We start from the raw sequence: 27,472 nt of genomic DNA on the forward strand, positions 1-27,472 counted from the left end.
TCCTTCTTGAAATTTGATATTCTTTGTACCCCCACCCCAAAAGAATTTTGATTGCTACTCTAATTTTCTGACCATTGTTTTTCTCTGCCTCTATTTTTCTCCCATGGTTTCTATTTAGTCTGCTTTTTTCCCACCTTAAAACATTGTAGTTTTTTTTTTTAAATAATATGAAAGTTTACTCATCAGCATTCAGGAATTTCAAAAGGTTACCACATTTGCTTTATTTTTTTCTTTGCTGGAGTATTTAAAATCATATCCCAAACATCATCTCCCAATAGAAGCATAAGCCTGTTCTTTAAATACTGGTATTCTGTAGACTCTGCCCCTAACCTTCTTTTCTCATTGTACATGTTCTCCTTAGAAAATCTTACGCATTCCTATAGCTTCCTGTACTGTCTGCTGATAACTTTAAAGTCCATATCTACACTTACATTACAGGCCAGTATTTGAATTTTCCTAGTATATTTCTCTAGTCAAATATTCTATAGTGACCAAAAATTTTAAATGTCTAAAATAATAATACTCATTATCTTTTACTGCTTTTCTCTTCTTTGTAGAAACTTTGCTATGTCTTTGTCACACAGTTCTTTTAGGCAGTCATTTTAAGTATCAGAAGCTTCTTTCTTTGTTTTCTCCCTTTTGTTCATATCTCATATTTAATTTTATCCCATCAGTCCCATCAGTCCTTTCTTAACATTGTTCTTTCACACCTATCCTTTCCATTCTGTTCTTTCTTCTGCCATTCTTGTTTAGGGCTTCATAATCTCTCAACGTAATAGTTTCCCAGCTGTGCCTCCCTGGTGTGTTGTCTCTAATCTGCTCAGAATCTCCCAAATCTATTGTTGTTTTCATGATTAAAAGTAAATAAATAAAAAACCGATCCTGTCCTCAAAGAGTTCAGGGACCAGGATTTTTTTTTTTTAACTGTATCATCCTGGTTTATACCTGGCAAATAGGCCTGTAGTAAGTGACTGAAAGTAGATACTGTACTTGAATCTCTATGTATATTCATGAAAATATTGGCTGATATTCTTTTACTGTTTAATTTTGATATTAACTCCCCTAATGGAAACATTATAAAGATTTTTTTTTTGATATCGTTAATGTACAATTACTTGAACAACATTATGGTTACTACACTCCCCCTATTATCAAGTCCCCCTCCCACATACCTCATTACAGTCACTCTCCATCAGCGTAGTAAGATGCTATAGAATCATTACTTGCCTTCTCTGTATATACTGCCTTTCCTGTGTCCCCCACCCACTACATTATGTGTGCTAATCGTAATGCCCCTTTTCCCCCCTTATCCCTCCCTTCCCACCCATCCTACCCAGTCCCTTTCCTGTTGGTGACTGTTAGTCCATTCTTGGGTTCTGTGAGTCTGCTGCTGTTTTGTTCCTTCGGTTTTTTCTTTGTTCTTATACTCCACAGATGAGTGAAATCATTTGATACTTGTCTTTCTCCACCTGGCTTAGTTCACTGAGCATATTATCCTCTAGCTCCATCCATGTTGTTGCAAATAGTAGGATTTGTTTTCTTCTTATGGCTAAATAATATTCCATTGTGTACATGTACCACATCTTCTTTATCTATTCATCTACTGATGGACACCTAGGTTGCTTCCATTTCTTAGCCATTGTAAATAGTGCTGTGATAAACATAGGGGTGTATATGTCTTTTTTGAAACTGGGCTGTTGCATTCTTAGGGTAAATTCTTAGGAGTGGAATTCCTGGGTCAAATGGTATTTCTATTTTTAGTTTTTGAGGAACCTCCATACTGCTTTCCACAATGGTTGAACTAGTTTACATTCCCACCAGCAGTGTCGGAGGGTTCCCCTTTCTCCGCATCTTTGCCAGCATTTGTTGTTTGTCCTTTGGATGTTGGCCATCCTAACTGGTATGAGGTGATATCTCATTGTGTTTTTAATTTGCATTTCTCTGATGATTAGCGTTGTGGAACATCTTTTCAGGTGCCTGTTGGCCATCTGAATTTCTTCTTTGGAGAAGTGTCTGTTCAGCTCCTCTGCCCATTTTTTAATTGGATTATTTGCTTTTTGTTTGTTGAGGTGCATGAGTTCTTTATATATTTTGGATGTCAACCCTTTATCAGATCTGTGATTTATGAATATATTCTCCCATACTGTAGGATACCTTTTTGTTCTGTTGATGGTGTCCTTTGCTGTACAGAAAGAAGCTTTTCAGCTTGATATAGTCTGACTTGTTCATTTTTGCTTTTGTTTCCCTTGCCTGGGGAGATATGTTTATGAACAAGTTGCTCATGTTTATGTCCAAGAGATGTTTGCCTATATTTTTTTCTAAGAGTTTTATGGTTTCATGACTTACATTCAGGTCTTTGATCCAGTTTGAGTTTATTTTTGTGTATGGAGTTTAGACAATCCAGTTTCATTCTCTTGCATGTAACTGTTCAGTTTTGCCAACACCAGCTGTTGAAGAGGCTGTCATTTCCCCATTGTATATCCATGGCTCCTTTATCATATATTAATTGACCATATATGCTTGGGTTTATATCTGGGCTCTCTGTTCTGTTCCAGTGGTCCACGGGTCTGCTCTTGTGCCAGTACCAGATTGTCTTGATTATTGTGGCTTTGTAGTAGAGGTTGACGTCAGGGAGTGTAATTTTCCCTGCTTTATTCTTCCTTCTCAGGATTGCTTTGGCTATTCGGGGTCTTGTCATTCCATATGAATTTTAGAACTATTTGCTCTAGTTCATTGAAGAATGCTGTAGGTATTTTGATAGGGATTGCATTGAATCTGTAGATTGTTTTAGGCAGGATGGCCATTTTGACAATATTAATTCTTCCTAGCCAAGAGCATGGAATGAATTTCCATTTGTTAGTGTCCTCTTTAATTTCTCTTAAGAGAATATTATACCCTTATACAGGTCTTTTACTTCCTTGGTTAGGTTTATTCCTAGGTATTTTATTCTTTTTGATGCAATTATGAATGGAATTGTTTTCCTGATTTCTCTTTCTGCTAGTTCATCATTAGTGTATAGGAATGCAAAAGATTTCTGTGTATTAGTTTTGTATCCTGCAACTTTGCTGAATTCAGATATCAGATCTGGTAGTTTTGGAGTGGATTCTTTAGGGTTTTTTATGTACAATGTCATGTCATCTGCAAATAGTGACAGTTTAATTTCTTCCTTGCCAATCTTGATGCCTTTTATTTCTTTGTTTTGTCTGATTGCCGTGGCTAGGGCCTCCAGAACTATGTTGAATAAAAGTGGGGAGAGTGGGCATCCTTGTCTTGTTCCCAATCTTAAGGGAAAAGCTTTCAGCTTCTCACTGTTAAGTATAATGTTGACTGTGAGTTTGTCATATATGGTCTTTATTATGTTGAGGTACTTGCCCTCTATACCCATTTTGTTGAGAGTTTTTATCATGAATGGATGTTGAATTTTGTCGAATGCTTTTGTGGTTTTTGACCTTTTTGTTGATGTAGTGGATGATGTTGATGGATTTTCCAATGTTGTACCATCCTTGCATCCCTGGAATGAATCCCACTTGATAATGATGGATGATGTTTTTGATGTATTTTTGAATTCAGTTTGCTAGTATTTTGTTGAATATTTTTGCATCTATGTTCATCAAGGATATTGGTCTGTAATTTTCTTTTTTTGTGGTGTCTTTGCCTGGTTTTAGTGTTAGAGTGATGTCAGCCTCATAGAATGAGTTTGGGAGTGTTCCCCCTTCTACTTTTTGGAAAACTTTAAGGAGGATGGGTATTAGGACTTCACTAAATGTTTGATAAAATTCAGCAGTGAAACCATCTGGTCCAGGTGTTTTGTTCTTAGGTAGTTTTTTGATTACCGATTCAATTGTTTTTCCTGGTAATTGGTCTACTCAGATTTTCTGTTTTTTCCTTGGTCAGCCTTAGAAGGTTTTATTTTTCTGGGAAGTTGTCCATTTCTTCTGGGTTATCCAGTTTGTTACCATATAATTTTTCATAGTATTGTCTAATAATTCTTTGTATTTCTGTGGTGTCCGAAGTGATTTTTCCTTTCTCATTTCTGATTCTGTTTGTGTGTAGACTCTCTTGGTAAGTCTGGCTAGGGGTTTATCTATTGTTTATTTTCTCGAAAAACCACCTCCTGCTTTCATTGATTCTTTCTATTGTTTTATTCTTCTCAATTTTATTTATTTCAGTTCTAATCTTTATTATGTCCCTCCTTCTACTCACTTCGGGCCTCATTTGTTCTTCCTTTTCTAGTTTCATTAATTGTGAGTTTAGACTATTCACTTGGGATTGTTCTTCTTTCCTGAGAAAGGCCTGTATTGTAATTTATTTCCCTCTTAGCACAGCCTTCACTGTGTCCCGCAGATTTTGTGTTGTTGAATTGTTGTCATTTGTCTCCATATATTGCTTGATCTCTGTTTTTATTTGGTCATTGATCCATTGATTATTTAGTAGCATGTTATTAAGCCTCCATGTGTTTGTGGGCTTTTTCATTTTCTTTGTGTAATTTATTTCTAGTTTCATACCTTTGTGTTCTGAGAAGCTGGTTGGTACAATTTCAGTCTTTTTGAATTTACTGAGGTTCTTTTTGTGGCCTTGTATATGATCTATTCTTAAAAATGTTCCATGTGCACTTGAGAAGAATGTATATCCTATTACTTTTGGATGGAGTGTTCTCTAGATTTCTGTTAGGTCCATCTGTTCTAATATGTTGTTCAGTGCCTCTGTCTCTACTTTTCTATCTGTTTGATCTGTCCTTCAGAGTGAGTGGTGTGTTGAAGTCTCCTAAAATGAATGCATCGCATTCTATTTCCCCCTTTAATTCTGTTAGTATTTGTTTCACATATGTAGGTGATCCTGTGTTGGATGCATATATATTTATAATAGTTATATCTTCTTGTTGGATTGACCCCTTTATCATTATGTAATTTCCTTCTTTGTCTCTTGTGACTTTCTTTGTTTTGAAGTCTATTTTGTCTGATACCAGTACTGCAACTCCTGCTTTTTTCTCCCTATTAATTGCATGAAATATCTTTTTCCATCCCTTCACTTTTATTCTGTGTATGTCTTTGGGTTTGAAGTGAGCCTCTCATAGGCAGCATATAGATGGGTCCTGTTTTTTTTATCCATTCTATTACTGTGTCTTTTGATTGGTATATTCAGTCCATTTACATTTAGGGTGGTTATCGATAGGTATGTCCTTATTGCCATTGCAGGCTTTAGATTCATGGTTACCAAAGGTTCAAGGGTAATTCCCTCACTGTCTAACAGTCTAATTTAACTCACTTTGTGTGCTATTACAAACACAATCTAAAGGTTCTTTTTTTTTTCCCTCCTTTTTCTTCCTCCTCCATTCTTTGTATGTTATGAATCATATTCTGTACTCTTTGTCTCTCCCTTGTAGCCTTGTCTCTCCCTTGTCTCATCTTTGTAGCCTTAGGATTACTTCCATCTATAGGAGTCCCTCCAAAATGCACTGTAGAGGTGGTTTGTGGGAGGTAAATTCTCTCAACTTCTGCTTATCTGAAAATTATTTAATCCCTCCTTCAAATTTAAATGATAACCTTGCTGGGTAGAGTATTCTTGGTTCAAGGTCCTTCTGCTTCACTGAATTAAATATATCATGCCACTCCCTTCTGGCCTGTAAGGTTTCTGCTGAAAAGTCTGATGATAGCCTGATGGGCTTTCCTTTGTATGTGATCTTTTCTCTCTCTAGGTGCTTTTAGAAGTCTGTCTTTATCTTTGATCTTTGCCATTTTAATTATTGTATGTCTTGATGTTGTATTCCTTGGTTCCCTTGTGTTGGGAGATCTGTGTACCTCCATGGCTTGAAAGACTATCTCTTTCCCCAGATTGGGGAAGTTTTCAGCAATTACCTCCTCAATGACACTTTCTATCCCTTTTTCCTCTTCTTCTTCTGGTACCCCTATAATGTGATTACTGTTCTGTTTGTATTGGTCACACAGTTCTTTCAATATTCTTTCCTTCTTAAAGATTCTTTTTTTCTCTCTGTGCCTCAGCTTCTTTTATTCCTCTTCTCTAATTTCTGTTCCATTTACCATCTCTACTACATTTAATCTGCTTTTAAATCCCTCCAGTGTATGTTTCATTTCAGATATGGGATTTCTTAATGATTGACTCTCTGACTTAAATTCGTTTCTGAGTTCTTGAATATTTTTCTGTACCTCCATAAGCATGTTTATAATTTTTATTTTGAACTCTCTTTCAGGAAGATTGGTGTGTTCCGTTCCATTTGGCCCTTTTTCTGGGGTTTGTGAGATTTTTGTCTGAACCATGTTCTTTTTGACATTTCATATTTCTGTGTGGTGCCCCTAGTGCCCAGAAGCTCCAGTCTCTGGAGCTGCTCATCCCCTAGAATGAGGGTGGTGGTCGTAGAGGAATGGAGCTGGTGCCTGGGGGAGGAAAGATCTGTTTCCTGATTCCTGTCTGCGGTGCCTATCTGCTTACACCTGGGCTGAGTACACAGGTGTAAGCTTCTGTGCTTTGCGTCTCTAGCTGTCATAGGCAGGGCCTCCCTCTGGCTGGCCTGATGCCAGCACAGTGACTGCTGGTTTGCAAACCAATGCTGGCAGGCTAGGAGGAAGGCACAGCAGGGAGGGGGCCTCAGAGTTGAGTAGGCAGCCAGGGGGATGGGGCACCTGAAGCTCCTCAAAGTTCCTAACCAGCTGAGCAGAGTGTGCCCAGACAACCTTGTCCAGTTCTCTCCTCCCACTGCAGCAAGCTCCGCCCCTTCAGCAGCCCTCTCGCTGCTAGGAAGCCTCTCAGACCGCCTGCCTTTCCTCTGACACAGAGTGATCCAGTGTGGATCCTCTCCTCCACAAGCGGCCGGAATCTCAGTCTCTCATGCACTCGGCCTGTCCAGGCTCTCCAACGTCCAGAGCACCACACAATGCAGGTTTCTGCCCCCAAAGCAGTTCTCCAGGGCTAGGTGTTCAGCAGTCCCAAGCTTCCACCCCTCCCCCTGCTCGTTTCTCTTCCTCCCGCTGGTGAGCTGGGGTGGGGGGAGGGCTTGGGTCCCACCGGATTAAGGCTTTCTTACTTTTACTGTTTTGTGAGGTCTGCTCTGTCATGAGGTCTGTATGCAGTCTGGTTCAGCCTTCTTTCTTGTTGATGTTTTAGGATTAGTTGTATCAATTAACTACATTTTTATAGTATTTGTGGTTTTGGAGGGAGTTCTCTGTCTCACCTCTCACGTTGCCATCTCGACTCTCCCCTGCCTGCCCATTTTGATCAAATGGGAATTGCTTGCTTCTAAAAATCTTTTTTTTGTTAAAATACTAAATTTTTAAAAAACTAAGTACCTTTTTTAAAGAATCTTGGTTGTCTTTTCCTCTTAAAAATGAAGTAGCTTGTTCATGTTGGTAGGGCCAGAAACAATTTATATAAACTTAATTATTGTGTATATGTCAGTTTTCCTGACAAAATAATAATTAGTCCTGTTATTGTCATTGTTCTTTTAGTTTAGATTTTATATAATTTGAGTAGTTTGTGACACTATTGCCTGGACAGTGCTTTTTATACATAAATACATTAAGCCTGACACTAATCTGCTTATTATTCAAGATATTTCTGATTTTCTTTTAGGACCAGTTTGGGCAACATATAAAATCAGATGTGCACTTGAACTTTTATGTGTATTATGGTCCTGATCGTATTAGAGACCCAACCTTGCTTTCAAAACAGGATATTGTTTTGACAACATACAATATTTTAACTCATGATTATGGAGTAAGTATGGTTATACTCAGATTTTCAAAAGGTGAATTTGAGAAATATGCTTCAAGATTACTAAAGTGTTCTAAAATTTAGGCTTTATACCTTTTTTTTCTTTATAAGTACTTAAGAATATATAGGAAGTTTTTTTACTCTTTTGCAAGAGTGGGTTGGACTTCATTTAGATACTTAGGAATATTTTCCATTTAGAACAGTTGAAGTTAAAATCTTAAATTGGAGTTATAATTAAGTACATGTAACAATGTATAAATGATTTGTTTTTTTAATGTTCTACAATATTGTTTTCTATCACAGTGATTTGATTAATGACCATCTCAGTGTAAAAATAAGCTTTTTTGTAGGTGAAATTCCTGAGTTTCCTAATTCATTTGGAAGTCTAATTGTTGTTTGCCTATAATTCCAGTTCTTTTAAGTTAAAATGTTTTTCAAAAATACCTGTTGTCAAAATTTCAGTCTTTTGGTAAGAACCTTTACAAAAAAGAAAGTATGTTCAAATAATTCTAATAACTGACAGTTTCTGTGTTTTCTTTTTAATATGTGTTTTAATCTGAAGCAGAATAGCAGTGTATTGAACCAAGGTCTCAGCAGAGAGGTAGACTACTCGGTCTGAATACTAGTTTTGCCACTTCTAGCTGTAATACTTTGAGCAACATACTTTACACCTTGCTGCTTCAATTTTCTCATCTGTGAAATAGAAGTAATAATAAGGTTTCATAAGCTTGTGAACATTCAATAGTTTAATGTATGAAGTACCACGTAAAGCAGTATCTACCGCATAGTGTTGATATTAAAAAATAATAACAACTCTTATTTATCAAATTACATGAAGTACTATTACTTTCCTTTGTTATTAATCATGTGAAACATTTCAGACTAAAGGTGATAGTCCATTACATAGCATAAGGTGGCTAAGAGTGATCCTGGATGAAGGACATGCCATAAGGAATCCAAATGCTCAGCAGACAAAAGCTGTACTTGATTTAGAAGCAGAAAGAAGATGGGTATTGACAGGTAATTATTTTAAAAATTAATTTACAAGTATGTATCATTAAGTTACTTAGGTAACTTTGTGAACTTCAAGTGGATATAAAGTCTATCCCAAAATTAATCATAGAAACAATTTAATTAAAACACTTGTTAGACCCTTTAATCCTCCAATCAGAATCTTGATTGGAGTCTGCTACTCATGACACCTGGACTATAAAATGGAAGAGATTATAAACCCAGGTTATTGTTTTCCTTCTTGCTAGTGCTGCTATGAAAATCAAATAAGCAAATGTTTCTAAGTAGAAAGTTGGATTTACTTAATCTGTAGTCTTTTTCTTTGTCAGTATGGCAAATGTGAGAATTAAAAATTAAACCCAAACTGTATTTTCACATTGTACATGTATTTAACAGGGTATTATCATCATAAGTTGATAGTGGTTATGCATAGTACAGAGTGCCCCTTTTCCACTATTGTCTTCTCTGGACCAGATGGATTTTCTGATAGCATACTCTGGCTATAGAACTATAACCATTTCCTGTTGTTTTAGGTACTCCAATTCAGAATTCTTTAAAGGACTTGTGGTCCCTTCTTTCCTTTTTAAAACTTAAACCATTTCTTGATAGAGAATGGTGGCATAGAACAATACAACGTCCTGTCACAATGGGAGATGAAGGAGGACTTAGGTAAGAAATTTTGTGACAGCTGGTTATTATTAGTTACAAATAGCTGTTAGTAGCATGAACCATTTCCACTGTCATTACTATTCTAACTTGACTGTTGCTTTCCTCTTAAAGTGTTTACAGCGTAATGCCACTGACTCTCAGAACCTAGTGTTTCTTGTTTGGGGAGACAACGATTTCCAACTACCACTCAAACATAGCCCCTTCTTCCCTTCATTCACTCAGACTGAAAGGAAAGGCAGAGTGTTAACGGTCTTTTTGTGTTGCTTTTACACTCTGAAACTACTGTTAGTAGATGAATTAGTGACAGGAAAAATTACATGCCCTGAGCATCCAGTATACACTAAATTTTCATAAATTATCCTGTATAGCATTATACAGTCGTAATCGAATGAATGATGTTATGTTCAACATCAGCAAGAGTTTTATGAGTTTTATCTTATGAAGACAGATAAAAGTTGAGAACAAATAAAATTTAACTTGTTGACAGCCATTTTGCAAGGTACTAGGTTAATGTGGTTTAAGTTTTTTTGTCTAGAGTAGTGGTTTTCAAAAGCTTTGGAATACATTAGCAGTTTGTGAAATCGTTATAAAAATGGCAAGTAACATAAAAGGAAATAGAGTAGACAATTTAAAAAATAGAGTGCATCACACATACATATTGTTTTGTGAAATGTTGGTTTCTGTTACATGTGTATGTGCGTGTATATTTGCTGGATGGAGTAAAATGCATTTCTTACTGTGGACTATAGTTAGAAAGGTTCAAAAACCACTAACCTAGTGTGCAGTACCATCCTCTTGATGCCTTAGAACCAACTATTTAAATTCCAATTTAAAAAATTGTATTTATAATACAGTGTTAGGAAAAACCTTTTCTTAGAGATTGACAATGCCTCATAGTTTTCTGATATTCAGAAAGTACTGTAAATGTTGTAGAACTCAGAAGGCATTTCTTTTCGGAATTGTCACATCACATCTTTTGATTTTTTAATAGTCATTACTTTACAAAAATTACTCATTTATTATTGAAAATTTTGACAATCTTACTCAAATTTATATTTTATGGTATTTAGTATTATGTCTTGTACTTAATAGGTGCTTATTAAGAATTTGAGTGTTGACTATTGAGTGATGTAGTTGACAGAATTGAAGAATAAAAAGGTTAGTGATTAGAATCAAAATGGGGAGAAGCTCTAGAAGAGTAAGTACAGGATGAAAGAAAGTTAAATTGACAGGTATTGAATTGAGGGCACATTTCAATGTATTTGTTGATATAGTTTACCATTTATAGAATATGTCTGTGATTATCAAATTGAATAAAACTTGAAATAAGGTTTTATTTTCCTTTCCTTAAAAAAAAACTTTACTAAGGTTATAAGTGTTCTTTTTTGTTCATACTGAATCAACTTACATAGACATAAAAAGTTACATAATTATCTGTTTTATTTTGACTAGGCGTTTACAGTCCCTAATTAAAAATATCACACTTAGAAGAACAAAGACAAGCAAAATTAAAGGAAAACCTGTTTTGGAGTTGCCAGAACGTAAAGTATTTATTCAGCATATTACCCTTTCAGATGAAGAGAGAAAGATTTATCAGTCTGTGAAAAATGAAGGCAGAGCTACAATTGGAAGGTATGGAGAAAGAAAGCCATATTAGAAAATAATTTTATTTTCTCTACTTCCTATTTAACTGAATAGTATTTTTTAGCTATGTTAGCAACAATGTCTGAAGTATATTGAAAGATAATTTGCTTTGTTTTTAAAATTTTTATGAATTAATAGTTGAATGAAATAATATTATAATCTACCAGATAAGTAATTCTGTAAGTTAGGCAAAAATTTTAAGTTTTCATGAAAGGGCAAGGTCTGAATTGCTAGTCTTCTGACTGCAATTGCCTACTTGTGTTCCTAGCTCTGTGTCATGGGAATAGATAAAAACATGAGAGAAGAATATATGTAGAGAAAATACACCTATTAAGGGCCAAAACCTTAGGAAATGTCCACATTTAAGAAATAGGGAAGTAAAGAGAAGCTACTGTCAGAAAGCCCATCAAGGGAGAAGTATGAAGAAAGTAAAGAAAGTTGTCAAATTCCGAGAAAAAAACCAGCATAGTCAAGAAAGAGTGAATGGTCAGTAATATCACATATTGTAGAGACTTAGAAGAGCCAGTTTGGTGATTCAGAAGTTACTGGTATAAACTCAGAAGAGTTTCACCAGCATAATGAGGTATATAGTGAAATTGTAGGAATTGGGAGATTGCAAAGAAATAGCTATAGCGTTAGACCCTTGTTCATAAAGTTTGTCTTTTGAAAGGAAGAAAAAAGTGAGACTGGTTGTTGAATCAGTTTTTTTGATAGTTTTGTTTGGGTAGCCACCTTGAGAAAAAAGAGAACGTGGAAGAGATGAGAATACAGCAAATTGGTGGAGGAAGATGAAGCCTACTGTGAGGATAAATAACATTAAGCGTATGATTAGTGAAATAGGAGACAAGGGTATCTACAGAGTAAGCTGAGGAAGTTAGACTGGATTTGCAGCCACTGTAAACAATGTTTTTAAGGGTAGAGAGGCTTCATGTTTTATTTGATATATGTAGAAGATAAGTCAATGTGGTCATATTGACTTAACATCAGTATATTTCAGCAACATGGAAATCTGGGAATAGGAGCCGATGAAGTTATATTAAAAGGATTGGGGGTTGGTAGGTAAGACATTCTAGTCCAAGCAAGAGCATGTTTGACAAGAATGCCCATAAGAACCAGAATGAGTAGGAATCAAATGAAGGCCGAGCACAGCTAAGAAAATAAGAGAATCTTCAGAATATAGACTCTTTAGTGAGGTTCAAAGCAGGTTCAATAGAAATTAGAGATTTGGAGAAATGATTGTCCTAAGCAAGAGATTTCAGAGTTCAAAATCTTATAATGGTGATTGAAGTTCCTTCATATACTTTTAACCAAAAATTATTGAATGCCTTTATGCCAGGCAGTGTTAGACACATTGGGATACAGCAACATAAAATAGACAGTAATGTCTAGTCTGCCCTCAAGGACTTGATATTTCAATGGGAGGAAACAGACAACTTGAAAAATTAAATTTCATGGAAAAATAAAAAAGAGAAAGAGGATAGGGAATACTGAAGCTGTTTTAATAAGGTGTTCAGGGAAAACCTCACTGAGAAGGTGAAAATATGTGAAGAAATGATCTAAAGGAGATTGGGGTTGGTGGACATTTCAGGCAGAGGGAACAGCAAGTGTTAAGGCTCTGACTTGGAAGCATACCTGGTGAGCTTGAAGAGCAACAAAAAGGTAAGTATGGCCGGATAATTTGAGCAAGATGGAAAATAGTGATGTCAAACTGCAGTTGGGGTGGATGACAGTTATGTAAAGCATTGTGGCGTATTTCAAGGACTTTTGCTTTTACTTTTTATGAGATTAAAAACCTTTGAAAGGTTTTGAGCTAGGAGAGTAACAATCTTATTTCTATGTTAAAAGGATCACTGGCTGCTGTTAAGATGTAGATTGTAGGAATAACTGTAAAAAGGGAGAACAGTGGCAGTAAAATAAAATAATGGGTTTTACTACAGGACTAGTGATGAGGGGGTGAGAAATGGCCAGATTCTGTTATATTTTGAAGGTAGAATCAACAGAGCTTGCCGATTGATATGGTATGGGTTGTGAGAGAAAGGAATTAAAGGTAACTCCACAGTTTTTCACATGAGTGACTTAGAAGTACCAAAATAACCATTTGCAGAAATAGATGTAAGGGAATAACAGAATTTTTTCAGGGAGATCAGAAGCTCAGTTTTGGACAATTGTGTAATTACTCTGAGATTTCCAAGTGGAGATGTATAGTCAGTTAGATATGAGATTGGAGTTCATGGGAATGTTCTTGTTTTAGTACATAAATGTGAAAGTCACCTGTGTGTATGTAGATGGTAATTAAAGCCATGAGACTGGATGAGATCACCAAGAGAGGTTTTAGCTTTATATTGTATTACTGTTCTTTGCATTCTTGAATATTTAGATTTGTTGATGTAATACTACTATTACTACTAATAATGGAACAGCAGATATATATATATGTATGTATTTGTTACCATAGTACAGACACTATTCTAAATGCTTTCCATGTATTAACTCTTTAAATACAATAGTACAGTGAGGTATGTATAGTACCATGCCTCTGTTTCAGCTGAGGAAAGAAACCAGCCGAAGGTTTCATAATTATATTGGCAGAGCCAGTTTTTGAACTCAGTCTAGCTTTAGAAGCTGTGCTTTTAATCATTAGGCTGTATTTTTTCTATTGCCTTAACACTTAATATCAGATTAACTTAGTATATAACTTTTGGATAACCCATTCTTCCTTCAGAACCTGTATTGTCATTATTATGTATTTTATATCAAGAATTTCTGTGGGAAACAGTGATTTCATTTTATTTTTTTTCTTTAAAGCCCAGCAGTTGGACTAGTACCTCTTTATGTTGATTTTGTCTGGAACATGTGGATGTGGTACCATTTAAATCTGTAGATTCCAGGCTTTTTTAAAAATCCCCTTTCTGAAAAGTTTTCCATGAATTTTGTTTTCTGTTCATTATTTTCTATGTATGTTGTTTTTTTCCATAAATACCATTTTATTCTAATTCTTTATGTCTTTCTGTTACTTGTCTCTATCTTGTTTCCCACATTCTTTCTATGTTTTTATCAGTAGCTTGTCTCTTTCATGCTGCTTTAAATGTGGCTTTCATTCTCTGGTGGTTCATTTTCTCTTTCACACTCTTGAGCAAATACTAGTTCATCTCTCATCTGTTTTGCCATACCTTTTCAAAGCTCTTTGTGCTTTAAGCTATTGGTTTTGTCTTGTTTTACAAGGAATTATTTTACTGAGTGCTATTAAGTCATGGCAGTATCTTTTGCTCATAATTTATAGTTTTTGTATGGCATAATTTTTCTGGTGAGTTTTCCACTGCCATTTGTTCCCTCCCTTGTTCTTTGTTGATTATTTCTTCCTGTGCCTTATTTACCTCAGTAACCAGAGTACCTGACACAAAACCTAAAAGCAGGTATTACAAAAATATAGATGGAATGCCTTGAGGGAAAACCAACACCTCTCATGCACAAAAAACAAAAACAGGGTAGATGGCTGATAGCCTGAACTTCCCTGGACAAGTTTCACACCAAAAAGTAGGGAAGGCAAGCTGAATAAGGAAACACGTGGACCTACTGTATTTTCAGAAAAGACTATCAGCATAACATTCCATATTGTAAGGAGCTCTAAAACTTCTGATCTCTTTGCATGAGCACAAGTAAAACCTGAAAGAACTCACATGTAACCCTCAGTTATAATTAAATAGGGGTAATTTCTGCTGGTCTGGGACACAGCAATGATCCCCTCCCCCTTCATATGAACCTCTATTTCGTATATTTGAATGTCTGGGGTTCTTTTTGGCCTAGCTAGCTATTTGCAGGGGGTTCATATTTCTTATATTTGAATGTCTTGAGTTCTTTTTGGACTGGCTATTTGCAGGAGGTTCATATGAAGGGGGAGAGATCATTGCTGTGTCCCAGACCAGCAGAAATTACCCCTATTTAATTGTAACTGAGGGTTACATGTGAGTTCTTTCAGGTTTTACTTGTGCTCATGCAAAGAGATCAGAAGTTTTAGAGCTCCTTACAATATGGAATGTTATGCTGATAGTCTTTTCTGAAAATACAGTAGGTCCACGTGTTTCCTTATTCAGCTTGCCTTCCCTACTTTTTGGTGTGAAACTTGTCCAGGGAAGTTCAGGCTATCAGCCATCTACCCTGTTTTTGTTTTTTGTGCATGAGAGGTGTTGGTTTTCCCTCAAGGCATTCCATCTGTATTGAAGAATTGGTCTCTGGCAGGTCTGTTTGAGATCTGTAGTCATTCCTCTCAGTATCTTCCTATCCAGCTTTTACTGCTGTTGGCAACCATTTCTCATATATTTTGCTCTATTATTACAAATACCTCCTAGTTTCATTAGAGTTTGCTTTTCTGTTTTCCATTCTTGTTTTGAAGTGATTTCCAGAGAACAAGAGAACAGTGTCATTTTTAATCCACTGTTTTAGAATTTGCAATATTGTGTAAAGGCCTTCATAGTATTTGTTTTTCCTCTAGGTATTTTAATGAAGGGACTGTCCTTGCACACTATGCAGATGTCCTGGGCCTTTTACTTAGATTGCGGCAGATTTGTTGTCATACTCACCTTCTTACAAACGCAGTGTCTTCCAGTGGTCCCTCAGGTAAGTAAGTGGGATTGGTTTACACCATTTTATTTGTTAGAGATATTTAAATCAGAGTAGTTTTTCATATAGCTTAAGTTTAATTATTTGTCAAATGGACACTGTTTTTAATATAGAACTCAACTGGGAATATACCCAGTAGTCTCTTACTAATGAAATGCAATATTAAAGGTGGTCTTCCTGATTTCCAGTGGAAGATACTCTCAGACAGAAGTTCACATTGGATCTGCCTTTCATTCCGTGGTAGTATGTGCAGATTGTTGTAATGATGCTTCTGTGTAAGGTATATTATGTGGATCGTCTACTATTGTAGCTTCTGTATTTTTCTTAAAATTTCAAAATTGAACTATGTCTTTTGCTATGATAGAAAAAGACTAAAGACTACCCAAGAACACCTTTTCCTATATTAAGGAAGATTAACTTGTCTAGTCATATTACAAATCTTGCTCTGAAATTAATTTTTCAGCCTTTTCTCTAGGAAATGATACACCTGAAGAACTACGAAAAAAGTTAATAAGAAAGATGAAATTAATTCTGAGCTCAGGTTCCGATGAAGAATGTGCAATTTGCTTGGATTCTTTAACGGTTCCTGTCATAACACATTGTGCACATGTCTTCTGTAAACCCTGTATTTGCCAAGTCATTCAGAATGAGCAGGTTAGTTTTATGTGCGATACAGTTTTGATGGAGTGGTTTTTATCAGTTTTGAGTTTAATGAAAACCCAAGTCTTAACAAGCTATAAAGAGTTTTGCACCTGGATTTACTAGTGTACCTTTTATGGTTAATTATATCAGTGTTGCAATAGTTGATATATTTCTTAAAATCAAGCACATTTAACATAGACATAATTCAGACAATTTTGGAGGCATACTCAGTCAACATGCTAGTTTTACTAATTGTTAAGATCACAGGGATAATGGGAGATACAAAGGTAATTCTAAATTTTCTATAGAAATAGGAAGTTAATTTTTATAATACATACTTATCTCTAGTATATCTAAAATATGAAAATTGTTAATGAGATACTTGACATGCTTTTTTTTTATGTTTAAGTGTTCAAAATTTGATGGTATATGCACATAGCACATCTCAGTGGGCTCTGACATATTTCAAGAGCTTAATTGCCACATTGTATTGGCTGTTGTATTGGATAAGGCAGGTCTGGATTCTTGTTTATGGTAGAATTTTTTGAAGTGGAATAATACTTTAAGCAGTCCCTCAGCTGAGGTACACTTTTTAAAACCATTTTTATTGATACATAATATAAATATGGAAAAAATATGCATAAGACATGATTGTATAGCTTAGTGAATTTATGAAGTAAACATATCCATGTATCTATTACCCAGGTCTCCTTGTGTGCCTTCTCTATTATTTGCCATCTCTTTCCTCCCTAAAGGCAACATCGCTATACTGGTTTTAACTTAAGAATTTTTTTTATTGTAATCGTATTTGGAATGATTTTAGAGATAATCTTCATTTATTAGTATGTCTTGGTACAAATGGACACAACAGATACTGATTTGAAAATGAGCTTGGTAGGATTTAACAGATGTGAACTGGCTTTCTAAACCATTAAGAAGAAAATTTTTTTTTTCCAAAAAATAGTTCTAACTAGTGTTCTATATATAGTTAGGTTTAGAAACTTACAGTTTCTTGTCTGCAAATGATATGCATTGTTTCAAGCTCTTGCTGCTAATCAAGGTCACAAACATTTTTGCACTCTTTTTTGCCCATCCTACTTTAGAACAGAACATTTATACCTGCCTGGAATTCAGCATGTACAGATTTATCTCAAATGGATGAATCTAATTAAAGGCCTAATAAAATGCTAGCTATTAGGGGTATATAGACTTTGACATGCCTTTTTAAAATTTTAGGCAGATTTATATTTCTCTTCCTTTGATAAGTGTCACTCATAACGTGTTTCTTATATAGCCACATGCTAAATGCCCTTTATGCAGAAATGATATACATGGAGACAATTTATTAGAATGTCCTCCGGAAGAATTGGCATGTGACACTGAGAAAAAGTCTAATATGGAATGGACATCTAGTTCGAAGGTAATATATAAATATTTGAGTATTTGTTTTACATTTATATAAGGATACCATGTATAAAAATAATGATTCTTTTAATCTTGTCATTTGAACATTATACTCTGTTGGTAGTTACTGGTTTTTTATTTTTAGTGGTGAATTTGAGAAGAAAGAAAGGGCTCAGATTATGATAGCATTCTGACAGCTATCTTAATTTTTAAGGAGATTAGTGGTCTTGCATTTTAGGAAAATAACATCACAGGACTTCTCCATAATAAAAACATTTCAGATTTATTTTGCCAATTCAAAATGTAATCTAATGGATATCCTTATTTTTCTCAGATTAATGCCTTAATGCATGCATTGATTGACTTAAGAAAGAAGAACCCCAACATAAAAAGTTTAGTTGTTTCTCAGTTTACAACGTTCCTGTCTTTAATAGAAACACCACTCAGGTAAGTTTCAACAGTATTTCTCACTTTGAGTAAAAGGATTTTACATAAATGTTTTGATTTGCATAGCAAAAAAAATTGTTTTACCAGTTTTATTCATTTCATTTTTTAAGAATAACATTGAGTCAAAATTAAGAATATTTTCTGGGAGCATTTTAGGAGTAGACCCTTAATTTATAAAAAAAAAAGTTGACTGCAAAGCCTGACATATTAGTAGATGGTTAGTAAATATCTGTCAGAATGAATGAGTGAAGAATTGGTCTGAATGAAGAGATTTTTAATTATTCAATATATTTGTCTCTTGTTTCCTCTGTTAGAGCTTCTGGATTTGTATTTACTCGTTTGGATGGTTCTATGGCCCAAAGGAAAAGAGTTGAATCAATTCAGTGTTTTCAAAACACAGAAGTAGGATCACCAACTATAATGCTTCTATCCTTAAAAGCAGGTGGAGTTGGTTTGAATCTTTCTGCAGCTTCTCGAGTGTTTTTAATGGATCCAGTGAGTAGTTCTTTAGAGTCTTTGGTATGCTGTTTACTTCTTTTAAAAATGTAAAAAGCAATAAGTATTTGGTAAATAACTTCATGGTTATAATTGTGAAAATTCTAAGGCAAACTTGAGAAATAGATAATAACTTAGTAAACACATATGGAGGGCTATCTCTTAAGTGCTTAACATATGTTATGTGAAATTCTCATAACATCCCTGTGAGTTAGATCTTGTTATGTTATCCCTATTTTACAAGTGAGGAAACAAGCAGAGAAAAGTGAAATAACTTGCTGAAAGTCACACAACAATAACATACAAACCAGAATCAGACCCTCTTCTTAATTTCTGTGCTGTGGTTTTCTTCTTTTCTAAATAAATACAGAGTAAGTTTCCATTAACTGTAATGCTTTAGGGTAGTGCTTTCATTTGGTCCACAAATAATGAGATCCTGCTGTGTATCAGCAAGTTTTGCAGGTACTGGGAATTGGGCTATAAACACCATAAAGTAGGCCATTGTGATACTAATGGTCTCAAGCTTTAATGTACTAAGAATTAGGTAAAATGCAATTTCTGACCTCTGTCCTCAGAGATTTAGGACTTTCTGGATGAGACTCAGGAAGCTGCATTTTATACAGACTAAAGGTGAATCAGGTGCCAGGTGGTCCAGCATCACAATTTTAGAAATGGGTACCAGTAATGGAATGTTTTTGGTTAATTTTAGTGTCTGATACAGTGTAGTCACTTGTGGTTGTGTGGTACAGGCCTAGGGATGAATGGGAGCTAAAGTTTACTCTGAACTTCACTCACCAAACTGTATAATGAGTTAGAGCTCATGTGCACAGGAAAACCTTTTTCTGATTGCACAAAGGGTCCATTTAATTTGGAGGAATTCTGGACTAATCATTTAATTTGTACTGGATACTCTTTGGGCTTGAGGCAAACCTGTTATTTCTGTGCATTCACAGATTTAAGATTTGTGCTTTTAGCTTATTGCCTGAAACTCAGAAAAATTCATAACAGAAAGAAATTTTACTGAGATACAATTGAGGTATTCTGGTTAGGATATGTAGTTGATTCATGTACTTGTTAACAAGGCTTTTTTCCTTCCCGGAGAGTAACCTTCCCAGTAAGATTATAACCAGAGCCATATTTAGTCATTCATGGGTTTCACATTAATGTCAAGGATGGCAGCGGTCTGTTATATTTTTTCTTTAGTTTCTATGGATGAAGTTTTAAATCTTTTTTAATATTTTATGTTTAACATAAAAAATATTCATGGTAACTGCAGATTAAGTTGCATATTAACTAACTGGATGAGGGTGGTTTTTGAAACAAATTCCCAAATTATTATTATTTGGTTATAGTATTAGTAAGGAAGAGTTCATTAATATCAGAGTAAATAGTGTTATAAAGTTGATCAGAGACTAAAACTCTTTAGCAGTTAACAGTTTTAAAAACTTGTAGAATGTTGTAGCAGTTTCATAGTAAGTTGACTGCTTTTCATTGACCATTTCAAGCTTTCTGATGTTTCTAACTTTAAAATGAAAGCCAGGTCCCAGAAAAATAAGATTTGGGCTTAATCAAAAAAATGTACTCATGAAAATCTTGCCTTTTTATGTAGTGTTGTATAAAAGTTAAGGTGTGTTTTGATGTTCCATTACAAAAATTCGATAAAGGTACTTGCTGCTTCTGTCACTACATGGGAAAGTGAGAGCTGCCAGGTTGATATTATCATGAGATACATTTGAATCCTGGTAGTCATAGTAGATGTATGTTGCCAGTTTACCATAAGGTTCCCAGACAAATACAGGCAATAGAAAGAAATACTTTACTCAGACTTTTAGCTAATGGTTTCAGAACATGTCCAATTGTGAAATACAAAATATCCACAAGACACTATGCCAGTTTTAGAAATTCATACGTATGTCCTTAAATCTAACTTCTATGCCAAAAAATAACCCAAAACTCAAATTACAGCAAGTCAATAGTAAAATCTCTTTTCTCTCTAAATCTCAAGGGGACTTGCAAACTTTCAAGGGAAAGAAGTCACTGTAGCCTAAGTGTATATCATACTATAAACTTGTCATCTACATATGCATGTATGATGTTGTTTTCATGTGGTCCTTTGCTGTATAAATGTACCTTTTCCCCAGACATCCTGTTTTCAGCATAATCATCTCATATTTAAAATTTAACAGTCCTTACCCTGACAGTCATATTATTTCAAAACTACTCCTCTTTCTAGACTGAAGAAATATCTTTTTGCTTATTCTTCCCTTTTCATTGTTTTATTCTTCAACTTCAAACAGTCCCTGTGATAATGCCTGTGTTAATTAGCTAATGTTACCTTTCTAGTTCAGTTTTGCAGTCAAACTGGTTTCAAATATAGATTTAAAAAAAATGCATCACTGAAGTCTTAAGTGATTTTTTAGGACTTTTGATTACTCCTGAAATCTTTGTACTTTTATTTAATGAATGGAGGAAAGTGAAGAACCAAAGACCAATAAAAGGGTAGAAAACTTTTTTATAAATGGACTCAATTATGTCTTTTCTGATGTAAAGTAAGTCACTTAAGAGGTTGTGTGAATGTATAAACTTTTCCCCTGTTAAGCAGACATAGATTGACTTTGAAGATTGGGGTGGTGGTGGTGGAGATATTGATTAATCAACAGTCACTTGTACTGTGTGTGCTTTCTATGTATCAGTCCCTGTATTAGATATTAGAAATAGTGGTGTGAATTGGGTGGGACAGGGCAGATACTTCTGTCATAGTGGTTGCGGTGTCGGGGTAGGTAGATTTTTTTTTTCCCCAGAGACTTTATAATACCACTATCTGAATTTAGTCAGTAAAAGGTCAATGAATCATTCTGAAATGAAAAGACTTACATGCAGAATACTCATAGATCAGGGTGGTAATCAAGTGATTCATGTTCTTCCTAGGCCTGGAATCCAGCTGCTGAAGATCAGTGCTTTGACAGATGCCATAGACTTGGCCAGAAGCAAGAAGTTATCATCACAAAAGTGAGTTTTAGGCTATTTTAAAATTAGGTTGATGAGATTTTTTAAATTATGCAAACGATGATTGTTATAAAAGAAATAGAATAATGCAGAGTGAAATATGGGAACCACCTTCTCTCTAGAGGGAACCACTCTTAGTAGTTAAGCATCTGATACTCAGAATCCCATTCTCTATGTTTGCATACATTCATATATATGTATACCTATCTCCTTTTAAGATTTCTTTTAAGGTGGATGGGATCATACTTTATTCTACAGTGTAGATCCCCCCCCTCCCTTAACAGTATATATTGGACACTAAATACATTTATATTAAACCTATTTTTTTGAACATGGTAAAATACACATAATATTTACCATTTTAACTGTGTACAGTGGTATTAAGTACATTAATGTTGTACAATCATCACAGCCATCTACCTCTAGAACTTTTTCATCTCAAACTGTCTACCCACTGAACAATAACTCACCATTCTTACCCCTCCAGCTCCTGACCACCACTCTTCTACTTATTCTCTTGTTAATTAGACTCTCTAATTAATTCTACTTATTAATTAGACTACTCTACAAACCCATTCTTTTTAACATCTCCATATAGATACATCATAATTTAACCAGGCCCAATGTTTTGCTAATGAACAGTGCTACAAATGAGCACTACTTGTATCTTTGTGTATATATATAAATATTTCTTCAGGATAGGTTAAGAAAATGAGAATTCTAGATTTAGAACTCTTCTTAGATAACTGACAAGTTGTTTAAAAAGGCTTTATGATATATGAGAATGATGTAAATTTATGCTTATGTAATGGTAAAAAAAGTGCCCTTCTAATTTGCATTTACCTAAGACCTTGAGCAAATTTCATAATATATTTTTCTGTGAATTGCTTGTTTTTATATTTCTTTATTTTAAAATGTTTTGTTAGGTTTACTGGAAATGGTTTATGTCCAGGTTCTTGTATATCTTTGAACTTTGTGTTTTTGTCATAAAAAATTTAAAGTTTTTATTACTTAAAACACATCAGTCTTTTAGTATCTTTTGGATTTTAGGGTCTTTAGAACAGGCTTTATCTTTAAATTTAAAAAATGAGTCTCCTATATTTACTTATGATTCTTTTGAAGTATTTTGTTTTTTGTTTATAATTAATGATATAGTTCTAACTTTATTCTTTTTTCAAATGAAGAATCACTTTTTGTACAAGTCCATCCATTTTCTTTACTGACTTGAACTTTGAATTTAGGTCACCATATTCCATTTAAGAACTCTTGTTTGGGGTTTATTGAATTTAATTTGAGGATTGTCTTCTTTACAAATGTGTTTTCATACAGAAACTTAGTATCTCTTTTTACTTATTTGGGTCTTTATTTCAGTAAAGTTTTATAATACAACTTCAGATATTACAGTAACTGGGACTTCTTATATAATATTGAATAGTAATAGTTATTCTTGCTGGTTCTTTAAAACACAGTAACTGTATTTTACCTTAAGTGTGTTGTTCTTGGTAAGGTTCTAGTAGGTACCCTTAATTTATATCTAGGTTAATGAGGATTTTTTTAATCAAAGTTTTTATTAGGAGTAAATGTTTTGTCAAATGCTTCTTAAGCATCTGTTAAGATTATCACCTTTTTTTCCTCTTTAATTTTTTAATGTTATGAATTTATACCAGATAAGTGCTCATTCTTGAATTTCTGGGACAATCTCAGGTGGCTTTTTGAATATAATGGCTAAATTTATTTTGCTAATATTCTAGTTACAGCGTTGCCTAAAATTCACTCTTTTTGGTGATGCTTATATCTAATAATGAAGTTATGTGATAGAACTTATGTCCTTATGGCCATATTCTTTATACAAGAAAACTGTATTGAGTGAAAAGGGAAAGCAATGCTTATCTTTAGTTAATCATGTTCTAAATATTCTGTGAATTGAGAAAAAAGAGACAGCCAATATCTAATGGATTACTGGCCATTTTTGAAAGCTAAATAACATTGAAAGCTACATAATACTGTGGAAGCAGATTCCTTTATAATTGATTGACATTTGCATCATCTCAAGTTATTTTTTTTCAAGAATTTAAGTATCAGCCTAAAAAGTATTGTGACCTTTTTTTTTCTTTTTCAAGTTTATTGTGAAGGATTCTGTTGAAGAAAATATGCTGAAAATACAAAACACAAAGAGAGAACTTGCAGCAGGAGCCTTTGGAACTAAGAAAACAAATGCTAATGAGAATAAACAAGCTAAAATTAATGAAATCAGAACTTTAATTGATTTATAATTTGTGGGATTTTGGTAAGGTCAGTTTGATCAGATATATACAAAAGTTTTGGAAATGAGAAAAATACAGTTTTAGAAATGAGACCTAGAGAGTATGTCTTCTTAAAGGGGCATATCATTTTATATTAGTGAGGAAGTATTACTGATACATAATCTCTTCTATATATAAACCTATTTTTAACAATATTTCAAATAGCAATAAGTTCTGTTATATACTGTGGCCTAAAATAATTTTTGGGGAAAAAGAAGTTACTTTGTTATTCAGCTTTTCATAGTATCTATGCTGAGTATTTTCATAAATCTTCAAGTACTCAGCTTTTTCATATTTCAAGTAAGGTCAAACCTTTTATACTTTTGACCAAATGAAAGAGTTATTTTCTATGTTGGACACATTGGTTATTCACTAAAGCTTCCCATTTTTGATGTAATAGATTCAGGGTCCTTGTAAACAATTAATATATACAGACTATCTGAGAGATTGATTTTATTGGGCTTTCAAAAAGCATATTTGCATTCCAGAACCAAACCTTAAATTAGAGACCAAAGTCCAGGTTAGTAAGTTACTTGTAGTTTTTTTTTTTAAGTAGTTTCATTGAGATAATTCATCTAAGTGACCTGCAATTTTATGTTCATGAAAAAAATTAGGGACTGTGTTACAGCACTATTTCTCTCCATTTCAGTCAGGTGGTACTATTATTCACTGTTTAAATATAACTGGATGTGTTTGTATGTAAATACAGTCTGGGGGGTGAGAGAACCAGTTCTACCCAGTTTGATTTGAATATTTAAATTATGGAATTGCTGAATAGATATTTCTATATATAGATAATTTTTATTTATGTAGCTTTTTTTTGAAATAACTTTATAATAATTTTTATAATTCAGAAGACTACTAAATGTGAGAGGCGTGATATCTGGATGGAAGTTGGGCTGGATGACCTCCAAAATCGCTTCAACTTTTAAAGACATCTTAATCCAGAGTGGAAAAATTTCTTTGTTACTGTGTTTAGAATCAGAATTTGATTTTGGAACTTCAGTAATTCATCCTTACATTTATCTCTAGAATTAGCCATCTTTCTTACTTTTTTGTTAATAATCAAACTCACAATAATTGCCACAACATTCTAAATGACTCTTTGAGTCACATTTAAAACAAATAAGCTATAAATCTAGCAGTCAGGTTAGGTACACAGTGGTGTTTTTTCCTTAAGGGAAACTTTAGTCCAAAGAAAGAAGAGATTAATTACTGTAACATGAGAAGCTTCATGTTTGATGATACAGACTTGAGAACACCTTATATTTTACTCACAGTGTTAGAAGTTGCTTGACTGAAAGGTAAGAGGAATTTGGAGGTAGTGTTGTGTTCTAGGGCACCCATCTAAGGTATGTGCTAAATCTGTCAATAGCTAAGTTCTCTCTTCCCTGTGCCCTGTCTCTGGCTCCAAGGGAACAGTGGATTAGACAGTCTTTCTAGTCCCTTTTTTCTTTGGCAGCAGGTAAGGAGGAAGGGCACCCAGGCATTCTTGCTTGGGTAAGAGTGGAGTAATATGTTGGGGTTGGTCCACTAGCATTAGGAGCAATAGGGAGTTCTTTACTTTGTAGGACTATCATTACACAGAAAGAAAGCAGGTTGATCCAGATCTTATAAAGTAGTGTGTGGATTCTCTGTCTGCCAACATTCCAGTGAGATTAAGAATAGAGTTTTCAGCAAAAAGAAAAATCCCCAAAACCCACCACCAGTCTACTCTTCTCACAAAGGCAAAGCCGTGCAAACTCAGTGAGGACTGCTTGCTTCTTTACCCATTTACAAACTTTTGCTTTTTAAACAGTCATAATGATAAATTTGGCAAGTTGTTTAATAAAAAATACCTTTGTTTATGTACAGTTCTACTAAATGTTGTTAAATAAAAATCACATTTCATCCTAAGAAAATATGTAAACCACTGGAATGAGAAGTTTGCATTATGCTATGCTGTTAATTCTGTCTCATTATTATGTAGAGTAGCTTTAGAACTATCTTCAAGACATTGTATTCCCACTTGTGGTTCATGCTGAATTTTGTGCTTCAAAACTGTATTTTAAATTTAAAATCAATAAAACTTTCAAACATGTATTTGCTTCCTCCGTGCCATAATTTGACTTTTCTTCATAAAGATTTAATCTTTCATAAATCTCACTGAAAGGGTATCTTGCCGCGACCCTCCTTACACAGGAGGGCTCAGAGACACAGGCCCATGCAAGAGATTTTATTATCTGAAGGAGAGAGTGGCTGTGGGGAGAGGGAGAGGGAGAGAGCAGTGGGACAGAGAGAGCAGAGAGATGGGGGGGAGAGAGAGACACACACACAGAGACACAGAGAGAGCAGCAGAGAGACAGCGAGAGCAGCGAGTGAAAGAGACAGAGCAGCGAGTGAAAGAGCAGCAAGTGAGAGAGCAGCGAGTGAGAGATGCAGAGAGACAAGAGAGGGCAGCAGCGTGGTGCCTTTTATTGTGGATCCGCTGGGCCTGCTGCTTTGGGGGAGGGTCGGGATGTTTAGAGATAAGGCGGGGTAAACCCAGGCATAATTCTCACCGGCTTATGTGCTTGGGACCATGGGGCAAATGGAGGATAAATTACTATATTCTTACATTCCTCCCTTTTCTGTTTTATAAGTGGTAGAGGATTTGGGAAGGGGTGCAGGTCAGTCTTCAGTAACTGCTTCCTGCTGATAAGGGGCAATGAAGTTCATTTTTATATTGATGGGGGGCGGTCCTCAGATGAGCCCTTGGTCTGTAGTGCTGATGGCATTTTCCAGGTTCAATAAGGATCATCGTCTTTGGAGAAGGGTTGGTAATCCTGTAATATAAGCTGGTTAAAGGTTTGGTTAGAAATTTTTTGTATTTGGGCTGATTGCTGTATTTACATAGGGTGGCTGAATTAATATCATTTCTTGGGACATATGTGTAGGCAGAAAAGCAACCTGTAGGGCAAAGGGAATCCTTGATGGTGCAATTTTTTGGACAGTCTGAAAGAGAAGAAAGGGCTGGCATTGGGAAGATAGGTCTGGTGAGAGAGTAAGTGTTGAGACCAGGGTTAATAATCCTGAAGCATGACGCATGGCGGTTGTAAGGGAGGTCTTAGGACTCTGTGCTGGCAGAAACTTCTTCAGTGATGAGTGGAAGTGGAGATGAGCAGCGCGAAATGCGGAGAGAGAGAGGTCCCGTCAGGGTGGAGTAGGAACCTGTGGGAGATTTGGTGGGAGGGGAATAAACTGTGACAAATGGCTTAAGGTGGGAGTTGTGTATCTAATGGGGAAGACTGGAGTTTAACTGCAGTTGGCATGGAAAGGATTACTGTGTATGGTGTTTGCCATTTGGGAGTTAGCGATGGTGTTGCTTGGTGTTTGGAATGGGCATGGTTTGGAGAAGTTCTTTCCTGTGTATGGTAATGGCCTTGTAGCACGGGAGAGCTGAACTCCCAGGTATGTGACCTAAGCGGCAGACAGCTGAACTTTGGAGGGTGAAACTCGATAGCTGTGTTCTGAGAGAAAGTTTAAAAGGA

At 35.0% G+C, this 27,472-nt stretch overlaps 1 protein-coding gene across 7 annotated transcripts in view; it reads left to right on the top strand.

Moving 5' to 3' along the window:
• HLTF (helicase like transcription factor) overlaps positions 1 to 26,043 on the top strand; it is a 75,777-nt gene extending 49,734 nt beyond the window's left edge. For 3 of the 7 annotated variants that reach the window (XM_017679968.3, XM_017679971.3, XM_073232229.1), the window contains 11 exons: positions 7,585 to 7,728; positions 8,607 to 8,745; positions 9,270 to 9,405; positions 10,858 to 11,037; positions 15,539 to 15,663; positions 16,130 to 16,320; positions 17,603 to 17,728; positions 18,047 to 18,159; positions 18,474 to 18,654; positions 21,583 to 21,663; positions 23,781 to 26,043. In XM_017679968.3, coding sequence (XP_017535457.2) covers positions 7,585 to 7,728; positions 8,607 to 8,745; positions 9,270 to 9,405; positions 10,858 to 11,037; positions 15,539 to 15,663; positions 16,130 to 16,320; positions 17,603 to 17,728; positions 18,047 to 18,159; positions 18,474 to 18,654; positions 21,583 to 21,663; positions 23,781 to 23,933 — 1,569 coding nt within the window. In that variant the 3' untranslated portion in view covers positions 23,934 to 26,043. The remainder of the gene's footprint in view (positions 1 to 7,584; positions 7,729 to 8,606; positions 8,746 to 9,269; positions 9,406 to 10,857; positions 11,038 to 15,538; positions 15,664 to 16,129; positions 16,321 to 17,602; positions 17,729 to 18,046; positions 18,160 to 18,473; positions 18,655 to 21,582; positions 21,664 to 23,780) is intronic. The other 4 variants (XM_017679972.3, XM_017679973.3, XM_017679970.3 and 1 more) reach the window with 3 other exon arrangements.
• The last annotated feature ends 1,429 nt before the right edge of the window (positions 26,044 to 27,472 follow it).

The sequence above is a fragment of the Manis javanica genome, chromosome 3 (assembly GCF_040802235.1).
Source record: "Manis javanica isolate MJ-LG chromosome 3, MJ_LKY, whole genome shotgun sequence".
Taxonomy (NCBI): Eukaryota; Metazoa; Chordata; class Mammalia; order Pholidota; family Manidae; genus Manis; species Manis javanica.